This window comes from Heloderma suspectum, chromosome 8 (genome assembly GCF_057233095.1).
Source record: "Heloderma suspectum isolate Gila_16-S chromosome 8, 16-S_ref, whole genome shotgun sequence".
Classification (NCBI taxonomy): Eukaryota; Metazoa; Chordata; class Lepidosauria; order Squamata; family Helodermatidae; genus Heloderma; species Heloderma suspectum.
This window is the reverse complement of record NC_139465.1, coordinates 23,742,027-23,753,423: the sequence shown is the minus strand read 5'-3', so window position 1 is coordinate 23,753,423 and position 11,397 is coordinate 23,742,027. Positions and strand designations below refer to the sequence as shown.

The following is an 11,397-nucleotide window of genomic DNA, read 5'->3' as shown; positions in this document are numbered from 1 at the left end:
ACACTCAGAACCACCTCCAGGCCTTTGATCGGCACACCTGGCCATGCAGCTGCTTGTCAGCCATTCGTTCCATTACTTATGGGCCACCAATGATGGGTGTGTGTGTATGCCACTGGCTGTCCTTCCTGAATGGTTAGTGCCCCACTTTTGTCAAACCCCTTGAATTACAGCTGAAAGTCCTGACTTCGCTCCCATCTGGGTATGTTTCCTTTCAACTTCAATGTGGTGGTGTATGGAGGCCAACTGCCAAAACAGTTATCCTTGTTCCAATATTTCTGGCCCTGACTGTAGTTCCATCAGTATACCTGGTTAAATGTCTAAGGGGGGCTGAAAAATGAGGCTTCTTTCACACTGGGGAATATGATTATTTATGTTAAGAAATGAAGCCCTCACTGCCATAGCATTGCTCAGTAATCTGGTTTTGAAGAAATAATTTAATAACGGTGTGTCTGCTTAAAACAGAAAACTACTTGCTTAATTTTACAAATACCTATTATATTGCCTATGCTGAGAATAATTGGTAATTAAAGATATTGGTTATTGTGAAATGGCCATATTTTATGGAACTGTAGAATAACGATTGTCTTTCACACTGTTTGTTACGATTTATTGGTCTTGACAATAGCTGATTTGAAATATGTCTTACAGCAAATATGGAAGTATGAATATTAGGCAAATACACTAGTAATGTAAGAGACATTACATCTCTTACATTACTAGTAATTACATTACTAGTAATGTAAGAGACATGCATTTTCTTTGTCAGAGTGAATTGTTTGAATCTAGGGCAGTTATGCCTAATGACTGAGTTTTTTCTTTTTTGTAATTACAGTAAGCAAATAATTTTCCTCTGAAAAAGGACTTGGAACCCCAAAATGCCTTGGAACATCTCCGTTCACTAAATCTTGGCACCTTCCAGAACCCGCTGTGCAACAAGGCAATATTTGCCAAACGGGATCAGCTGCAGTATGTGTTTTCCTGCTTCTCATGCATTTCTATCACTTCTTCCAACCTTCAAGATATAGAACTAGGGAGCTATACTTTTAGGGCATAGATTGAACATTGTTTACACTATTGCCTTCACTTACATTCCAGCTCTTCCCAGTTTCTTAGTTCTATTTTGTAAGTTGGATAGAGAAAAGTCAAGTCCCCCTTGCACAATACAGAAATTATTTTAGGTGTTTTTTTCCCCATTTCCTTAAACTACTTAAAAGCCACACAGAACTCACAAGCCCCAGTTTGGACACTCCAGAAATATAAGAGAGTTTACATTTCATCTTTTAATTTGCTGATATTTTTAAAAATAAAAATCCAGCAAGCTCCTGGCACACATCATTATTGGGGAGCTATTCTTAATTTCACTAAATATTTTACCAGTGATGAAAACAGCCAGTTAAAGCAGTGTTGCTGAAAATATTTATTTTAAACAGAAACTCAAGAATAAATTAGACTCAGACAAGACAGCTAACACTGGGCACAATCCTATGCATGTTTAGACAGAAAGAAGTCCTACAACTCCCAACATTCTCCAACCAGCATGTTGTTGGACTTTTTCTGTCTAAACATGAATAGGATTGCACCTGTAAATGCACATCAGCTGCCTTTTCAAAGTATAAGAATTGAAACCCAAGTATACAATGGAATTATTCAATTACAGTTAGACAACACTAACAAGTTAGTGTGTCTAGAAAAGTGCATTCCATAAATAGAACTTCTGATTACAGTTAATAATCAATTGAAATTATGGGGCTTATATGCATGTAATTTCAATTGATTATTATTGTCCTGAGCACACTTATTTTGAAGTAAATCCCACTGAATACAGGGAGGTTTGCTTCTGAGTAAACACACTAAGGGTTTCTACATTTTTAATAAGAAAAGTGGGATAGTTCAAGGTGATCTATATTGATACTCAAAGACTTCAGTATGGTCAAATGACCTAGGCTGACCATGGCCAAATATCGTCCTACTGGCTCTTTCGTGACCTAAATCCATAAATGTGTAGATTAAGGTCACGTTCTTAGCAGACAGATGTCCACTCCAGAATTGGCACATTTGCACAAAATTTTAAGAGAGATTACAGAGGTACACCGACTGAAGCTTGAATCATTAACATCAGGCTTGAGGTATGTAGTCAAAGTGGCACAACAACATAGTAATCCTTGCGGCTCTTGAAATATATGTTCTTTAGAAAGGTTTGAACTTTCCAGAGCAGTCTACTTAGGAACTGTAATATAGGCTGGTTTATGTAAGGGTGACATCCTATGGGATGCGGCCTGCGTACCTGTAAGCCTCCGACCTTGGAAGCTTAAGAGTATCATCTAGGCAAGTGATTTTGCCAGTCTAGTCAGAGAGTCTCAGGGAGGGGGAGGAGGCTGAGGCAGCCATAGGATTTATTGTATGGCCGCTGCATTGGTTGCCTCCCCTCCCCCTTCGCAGGAATGCTTCCTTTTTCCCATCTCTGCACTCTGTTTTGTGAACGCGGAGAGCTAGCTGGCACCGTTCTCCCTGAGCCAGCTATGAGGAGGAGGGGAGTGCGGTTTCCTGGCTCTGAGCCCTGTCTACAAGCTTGGAGCCAGGAAACCAAACAATCCTATGTGCCCCTACACAGCGTCTAGGATATAGGAATGCACCCTAAAGTATTTTAAAAATGCCAATTTCAAAAACAGTACTATAATCTGCTATTGCAATCTGCATTATTTCCCACTTTAGTGTCCATCATTAATGGATTGATGTGTTTATATTTGGGTTGAATATTTACACGGACAGTAACATTATGAAGGTCTTGTGTCACTATCCGATGAAGACTACTGGCCCCTTTCATTAGATCTTCAATCTTTTTATCTGTCGTCAATATTGGCTTTCTTTCTCCTGTAACATCAGGATCTTCTGGATATAGTTCATCGCCTAAAAAAAATCATGTATTACTCTTCAGTTATATGTAACAGATCTAGTGATTTTGCAATAAAATAGCACGGTGATAGCTTACTAAGATTCAAAACTACTTTTGTGATAGCATTTTTCATAGAAGCTCTCTCTCAGCATACAAGAATGCAAGTATTAAAGGATTCCAATGCACCAATAAAGTGGGCCTCCTTGTCAAGGGGTGTATTACAAAATACAGTCAGGGCAAGAAATATTGGAACAAAGATAACTGTTTTGGCAGTTGGCCTCCGTTCACCACCACATTGAAGTTGAAAGGAAACACACCCAGATGGGAGTGAAGTCAGGACTTTCAGCTGTAATTCAAGGGGTTTGACAAAAGTGGGGCACTAACCATTCAGGAAGTACAGCCAGTGGCATACACACACCCCCTGGTCGTTGGTGGCTCATAAGTAATGGAACAAACCAACATCATTTCAAACTTAAGGATCGCCTTTAATACCTGGATGAAAATCGTTTGCAGTCAATGACTGCCTGAAGTCTGGAACCCATGGACATGACCAAATGCTGAGTTTCCTCCCTCAAGATGCTTTGCCAGGCCTTTACTGCAGCTGCCTTCAGCTGCTGCTTGTTTGTGGGTCTTTCTGCCTTCAGTCTTGTCTTCAGGAAGTGAGAAGCATGCTCTATTGGGTTGAGATCAGGTGACTGACTTGGCCATTGAAGAACATCCCACTTCTTTGCCTTGAGAAACTCTTGGGTAGCTTTTGCTGTATGTTTTGGGTCATTATCCATCTGCAATATGAAGCGGCGTCCTATCAGTTTGGCAGCATTTGGCTGAATCTGAGCAGAACGTATAGCCCTATACACTTCAGAATTCATCCTGCTGCTTTTATCAGCAGTCAGGTCATCAATGAACACCACTGACCCGGTTCCATTGGCAGCCATACATGCCCATGCCATAACACAGCCTCCACCATGTTTGACAGATGATGTGGTATGCTTTGGATCATGAGCTGTTCCTTTCCTTCTCCATACGTTTCTCTTCCCATCATTCTGGCACAAGTTAATCTTGGTTTCATCAGTCCAAAGAATCTTATTCCAGAACTGGGCTGGCTTTTTTAGGTGTTTGCTGGCAAAGGCTAATCTGGCCTGTCTGTTCTTGAACATTACCAGTGGTTTGCACCTCGTTGTGAAGCCTCTGTATTTATATTCATAAAGCTGTCTCTTGACTGTAGATGGTAACAATGACATGCCTACCTCCGCAAGAGCGTTCTTGACCTGGCTAGATGTTGTGAAAGGGTTCCTCTTCACCATGAGCAGAATTCTGCAGTCATCCACTTCAGTTGTCTTCTGTGGCCTTCCAGGCCTTTTGCTGTTGCTGAGCTTGCCAGTTAATTCCTTCTTGTTCAGGATGTTCCAAACTGTTGTATTGGCCACTCCCACTGTTTTAGCTCTCTCTCTGATGGGTTTATTTTGTTTCCTCAGCCTAATGATGACCTCCTTCACTCGCATGGACACCTCTTTGGACCTCATGTTGGGAGTTCCAGTGAACAGCTCCCAAATGCAAATGTAACACTCAGAACCACCTCCAGGCCTTTGATCTGCTTGATTGGACATGGGGTACCCAGGAAACAGGCCATACCTGGCCATGCAGCTGCTTGTCAGCCATTCGTTCTATTACTTATGAGCCACCAATGATGGGTGTGTGTGTATGCCACTGGCTGTCCTTCCTGAATGGTTAGTGCCCCATTTTGTCAAACCCCTTGAATTACAGCTGAAAGTCCTGACTTCGCTCCCATCTGGATGTGTTTCCTTTCAACTTCAATGTGGTGGTGTACAGAGGCCAGCTGCCAAAACAGTTATCCTTGTTCCGATATTTCTGGCCCTGACTGTATGTATTTATACATGGGGAAATAAGATCTTTAGGGCCCAAGCTACAAATACATATAGGCCCGGTTCACTTGAGCCCATATGCTCTCAGGGAAGGATGTTTAAAGTTTTCTGATCGCGTATTTGAAGAACGATGTTTCATGTTAGATTTAAACCTGCCTCCTCTTGCACGTGCAGGGGGGACATGCAAGCCTAAGGCTCGTCATGGCATACTCTTATCAGAATAGGGCAGTTGCTTAGTTGCATGCATGACAAGCATCACTGAAATAAATGCAACTATATGCAAAATGAATTCTGATAAAAACTCTGCAAGGTAGAGGTACATTCATGATCACAAAGGAAAAAATGCTGAACCAGAAATAGGAAATGAGTTACTTTTTTATGGTTGTCAATTGCAACCTGGAGATTAATGTCATACCTTTAAATGCCCCAAAAAAGCAGATGAGGCAATTGTAAACTTCCCAATCATCCCTCCCCCCTGCCCTCTCCAATCTTATTCTCTGCCTGTTTTTCTTGCCACTATGTGGCATGGTCTGAGAGTACATGATGCCGCCACACTGCTGAAGCTAAGCAGATCTGGATCAGGTTAGGGGCTGAATGAGAGGCTTCCTGGGAACTCCACATCCTCCACCTTGAGGTCCATCATGGAATGAAGGTAGAAAATAAGTATTTAAAACAAACAAACAAACAAAATCAGGAGCTCAACTACTACAGCGGGGGGGGGGGAGCTGAGTGTAAAGTGGAAACAGATAGGAGAAACTGCAGTTGTGTTTTTTGCCCACTTCATTGGGTAATGCAAAGGTATTGTGTCACCACCTGAGTTCCAACACTATAAGGGCACAATCCTATGCATGTTTAGACAGAAAAAAGTCCTACAACTCCCAACATTCTCCAGTCAGCATGACCGGCTAGGGCATGCTGGGAGTTGTAGGACTTTTTTTGTGTGTCTAATGCATAGGATTGTGCCCTGAGTTTTCTGATAACATCTTGCTTTTTAAAGGCTATTAAGAGGCAAAAATATAAAAAGAAAACTAATACTCCAGTCAGGAGTAGCTCTCTCACTGGGGTCAGTGAACACTGATGCCACCAAATGAAAGAAGCCCATTGGTTTCAGAATAGTTGTAGATAAATAATTCAGGTTGCAAACCTAAACGTATTTACTAGAAAGGAAGTCCTATTGAACTTAATCAGGGTTACTTCTGAGCAGTGGAGGCTGGTAGCTCCGATTTCAGTGGGGCTGTGAATCCACTCTGGGTTCCAGTCAGAACTTTAAAGGAGCTACCCAAGGTGCTGAGTCCAACCCCCCCAAATGGGGTCAGCACTTTGGATAGCTCCTTTAGAGTTTTGACTGAACTCTAGAGCAGATTCACACACCCACTGAAATTGGAGCCACCAACCTCCACTGCTTCTGAGTAGATATGCATAAAACTACTCTGGAAGGCTGCAGTCTTATGCACACTTAGTAACCCCACTAACACAGTGGGACTTCTGAGATAAGATGAATAAGACTGCACTAAAATGTCTGAAATGCCTTTCAAGAAGAAGCAACTGCAGTTGTGTCATAGCAAGCATTTGATAGAAATATAATTCAGTCAAGAATGGATGAGGGGTACAGAGAGCCAGTGTGGTGTAGTGGTTTGTGAAGATTGTGAAGGTGGAAAGGTGCGATATAAATGTAACAAATAAATAAATAAAAACAGTGGCTATTACCAGGCAATTAAAAAAAAAACATTCATTAGGAAATTGTAAAAAGAATAATAGAAACCTTCAAAACACCATCCTAGTAACATGCACTGAAATGTGGAAGGTGACAATGCCTTCTGACAAATGCAGACAAACTATCACTATTGAAATGACCCTCCAAAACCCCATTTTCATCTACCTGGTAAAAGCTGCATGTGGCCATCTGAAGCAACCAAAACAACAGGCATCCAACGTTCACATCCTTCTGAAGCTCGTTCAGAACCAAACCTAAGCAGATCATGAAGTGATGAGAAATTGCAGAGTCTGCATAACTCATAAAATTGAGGTGGTGCTATCCAGATATCTTTAGTCTTAAAGAGTTCAAGAGCTTCTGAGGGTGTTGACCACTGAAAAAGAGCAGGGTAATAAACTGGATGAGGGCCAGTAAACTGAAGCTCAATCCAGGCAAGACAGAGGTAATGTTAGCGGGTGGTTCATCATTGCTGTTCAACTTGTTCTGAAAGGGTTTGTACTCTCTAAAAGATCAAATGCATGGGCTGGAGATGGTCCTGCATGCATCATTATCACTTGAAGCACAGGTGGCCTCAGCAGTGCCTTTTATCAGTTTAGTCTGATATTCCAGCTGCAACTCTGTCCACACAGAGATATCCTGGCAACAGTTAGCAATGCTCTGGTAACCTCCTGGTTGCATTACTACAACACACTGTATGTGGGTCTGCCTTTGAAGGTTCAAACTTCAGTTAGTTCAAAATAGAACTGCAAGACTACTAACTGGGACTGGTTGATATAATTGTGTAACCCCAGTGCTTTGTCAGCTACGCTTGCTTCTGGGCCCAATTCAGTGTGTTGTCATTGATCTTTAAAGCCCTATAATGGCCTTGAATGCCATTTTTGGTAGTAAGGCAAGGTACAAGTCAAATAAATACATCGATTGTGAGCTGTGGTGAGTAAAGTTTACTGTACAAAAGCGGCATATATTCTTAATTACGTTTCAGGTTTTATTTTGTTTTTATGCTTTGTCTAGGAATTTACGGCTTGGCTCACATCCCTGACTCATCTAAAGTGATGACTTCTGCATATATTTCCACAGCACAATCCTATGCATATCTATTCAGAAGCAACTCCATTAATTCAATGAAACTCGCTCCTAAGTGACTATAGAATTGCAGCCTCAATGTAGCTGGGTTTATCCAGAGGTGAGGTAAAGGCACTTTGCACATTGTCATAGTGTTGTCTCCAAAGAGATCCTGAGGCAAATAATTCAATTCTAACTAAATGTAATAGGAAGTGAGTCCCACTGAATTCAGAAGGGACTTCTGAATTTGTCTCTAGGTTTGCCTTACTTAATTCATATCCCACCTTTCCTCCAAGGAGCTCAAGGCAATGGCATATACCGTTTCCCCCCTCTCATTTATATTCTCCTCACAAAGTCCTGTGAAAGTTAACCTGAGGACCACACAACATGTGACATTATTCTTGCTTTTTAAAAAGTGTACTTAAACTGGCTACTTTTTATTTTGAAGCAAAAGCAACGGTGCCCCCCACCCCATCTGGAACATACTCTGATCAGGGACTTGTGGCAATTTCCTGCAAAAATCACCCTTCTGTGGCTACAATTTGCCCCCAAAGGTGATGTTTGCAGTAAACTGCCACTTTGGGGGGCAAATAGCTGGGTGTAGGAGTGTTATATTTGGTAAGACATAGTGACTGGCCCAACATCCACCTAGTGAGCTTCATTGCCGAGTGAGGATCTGAACCTGAGTCTCCCCAGTTCGAGTCTGACACAAGCAAGTGGCCTTGTAGTCTCTACATAACAATGAGAGGCACAGCTCATTCCCAATAACTTGTTATCAGCCCCAGAGGTCAGCTGTTGAACAGTTAAGTAACACTTGGCAGACCAATCCTCAGAAATAAGTCATAGGGCACTCCACAGGTCTTACTTTTTGGTAAGTATGTTGAGGATTGACAGAGACCCCATGCAAGAGAGCCCGCATGGTGTTGCACTTTAATTGTTTTAGGCTGCAATCCTAGCTAGGCCCACTTTGTAGTTGTTGCTCAGTCGTGTCCGACTCTTCGTGACCCTATGGACCACGGCACGCCAGGCCTTCCCGTCCTCCGCTCTCTCCCGGAGTGTGGTCAAGTTCATATTCAGGTCCACTTACCTGAGAGTAAGTCCCATTGAACTCAACGGGGCTTACTTGAGTAGACATGGATAGGATTGTACGTTTAGTGCAACGGTATGACTTTAGGGCTGTTTATTGGTACTGTATTAATATTGTAAACTGCTTTATGCTCCTTTTGAACGCAGGTCAGGCTACAATAAATACATAGTGTAGTAGCTAGAGCGTCGGACTAGGAAGACCTATGTTCAAATCCCTACTCTGCCTAATCTAGCACTCTCAGTGCTCTCTAGGCACTGAGAGCCAGTGTGTGTAGTGGCTAGAGTGTTGGACTAGGAGCTGGGAGATCCGGGTTCTAGTCCCCACTCGGCCATGGAAGCTCACTGGGCGACTTTGGGCCAGTCACAGACTCTCAGCCCAACCCACCTCACAGGGCTGTTGTTGTGAGGATAAAATGGAGAGGAGGAGGATAATGTAAGCTGCCTTGGGTTCCTTGCAAGAGGAAAAAAGGCGGGGTATAAATGCAATAAATGCAAACACGCAATCTACCTCACAGGGTTGCTGCAAGGATTAAACGGGCGCGGGGTGGGGTGGGGGAGTCCTATGGATACGACTGCCTTGAGAACTTGGGAGGGGAAGGCAGGATATAAATCTAGTACTCCGCTCGCCAACGTGCAGAGCCAAACGAACCCACCCGTCTGAAATTGGGGCAGAGGGCGCTTTGCGGGTCTTCGTCTCCCTTCCCCGTGAAGGATCGCAGCCGCGGAGCAGGGCGGCCCGGCCGCAGCCGTTCCCTTTCCCCACGCGTCCCCCTCACCCGGCACGCCGTCACCTCGACTTCGTCGTGCGAGGCCTGCGGCGGGCCCTGCCCGAGGCAGCAAAGGTAGAACGCCGTGTCGTAGCGCCGGCCCCCTCGCCCGGCTCGGCCCGCCGGGGTCAGCCAGTTGCTCCACTCGTGCAAAGCCCAAATGTTGGGCACGCAGCGCAGGTGGCGGCACAGCTGCAGGAAGCTGCCGGGCTGCCGCTGCACCCTCCGCCGCCACTCGGCCAGCTCGGGGGCCGGCGGCAGGCGCTCGGAGGGCGGCAAGCGCACCGGGCCCGCCGCGGCAGGCTCGCCGTCGGCCACCAGCAAGAGCAGGCCGGCTTCCTCGAAGGTCTCTCGGATGGCGCAGATGCGGAGGGCCACGTCGCCCGGCAGCGCCGAGCCCAGCTCCGGGCGCTCGGCGGCGAAGAGGGGCGCCCGCGGCCCGCCCGCCCTCACGGGGCTGAGCCCGCAGCGCGGCGGGTCCGGCAGCAGCCGCAGCCAGTCGGCCGAGAAGTCGGCCGCGTCCACCACGCCGCCCGGGAAGACGTGAGCGCTGGGCAGGAACACGGTGCGCGGGCTCCGCCTCAGCAGCAGCAGTTCGTAGTCGAAGGCTCCCGCGGGCCGAGGACAAGAGCCGCCGGCGGTCAGCAGCACGGTGGCGGCCTCCCGCCAGTGTCGCAGCCGCGAGTTCATCCCAGCTGGCTCGGGCAGCGGGGCTCGGGAGAGTGAGTCGCGCCGGCTTCCCTCAGGCCGCTCCCGCCATCGCCGCCCAGCGGCCTCGGGTTCCGAGGGCTCTGAGGCGACGGAGGAAAGGGCGCTCGGCGACGGCCCGCCCGCCGCCCCGCTCTGGCGGAGAGGGAAGGGCCTGCTTCTGAAAACGCGCCTCGCGAGCCCAGGAGCGCTTCCTCTGTCGGAAGTACAGTGGCGCCGTGTTCGGTGGGGACCTCGGGCAGTGCCCAGCGTCAGCCCTGTTTAGAATAGACGCTTGCTCCTTGGGAGGAAAGCTGTGGCACACCTAGACAGCATAGTAAGCCGCGGAGACATCACCTTGCCGACAAAGGTCCGCATAATCCAAGCTATGGTTTCCCCAGTAGCAACGTATGGCTGTGAGAGCTGGACCATAAGGAAGGCTGAGCGCCGAAGAACTGATGCCTTCGAACTGTGGTGCTGGAGAAGACTCTTACGAGTCCCCTGGACTGCAAGGAGGTCAGATCAGTCCATCCTCAAGGAAATCAACCCTGAGTGCTCATTGGAAGGACAGATACTGAAGCTGAAGCTCGAATATTTTGGCCACCTAATGTGAAGAGAAAACTCTCTGGAAAAGACCCTGATGCTGGGAAAGACTGAAGGCAAAAGGAGAAGGGGACGGCAGAGGATGAGATGGCTGGATAGCATCACCGATGCAATGAATATGGAATTGAGCACGCTCCGGGAGACAGCGCAGGACAGGAAGGCCTGGCGTGCTATGGTCCATGGGGTCACGAAGAGTCGGACACGACTGAACGACTGAGGAGCAACAACAACAATGTATGGCTGTGAGAGCTGGACTATAAGGAAGGCTGAACGTCGAAGAATTGATGCTTTCGAACTGTGGTGCTGGAGAAGACTCTTAGGAGTCCCCTGGACTGCAAGGAGGTCAAATCAGTCCATCCTAAAGGAAATCAACCCTGAGTGCTCATTGGCAGGACAGATACTGAAGCTGAAGCTCAAATATTTTGGCCACCTAATGTGAAGAGAAAACTCTCTGGAAAAGACCTTGATGCTGGGAAAGACTGAAGGCAAAAGGAGAAGGGGACGGCAGAGGATGAGATGGCTGGATAGCATCACCGATGCAATGAATATGGAATTGAGCACGCTCCGGGAGAGAGCGCAGGACAGGAAGGCCTGGCATGCTATGGTCCATGGGGTCACGAAGAGTCAGGCACAACTGAACAACTGAACAACAACATTGAAATGAATGGGTCATGACTAACCCAAGACCCATTCATTTCAATA

General features: G+C 46.3%; 1 protein-coding gene across 3 annotated transcripts; it reads right to left on the bottom strand.

Moving 5' to 3' along the window:
* Positions 1-588: 588 nt before the first annotated feature.
* NUDT19 (nudix hydrolase 19) lies at positions 589-10,250 on the bottom strand. Of its 3 annotated transcripts, none has more exons than XM_084813101.1 (3): positions 9,415-10,250; positions 6,656-6,863; positions 589-2,907 (listed from the first exon to the last, which is right to left on the bottom strand). In XM_084813101.1, exons 1-3 carry the CDS (start codon positions 10,093-10,095, stop codon positions 2,672-2,674), a joined length of 1,125 nt encoding a protein of 374 aa, XP_084669227.1. In that variant the 5' UTR covers positions 10,096-10,250; the 3' UTR covers positions 589-2,671. The 3 variants fall into 3 exon arrangements, with proteins under 3 accessions (XP_084669227.1, XP_084669228.1, XP_084669226.1); XM_084813102.1 differs by having other exon boundaries at positions 9,430-10,250; XM_084813100.1 differs by having other exon boundaries at positions 591-2,907; positions 9,292-10,250.
* Positions 10,251-11,397: the final 1,147 nt, after the last annotated feature.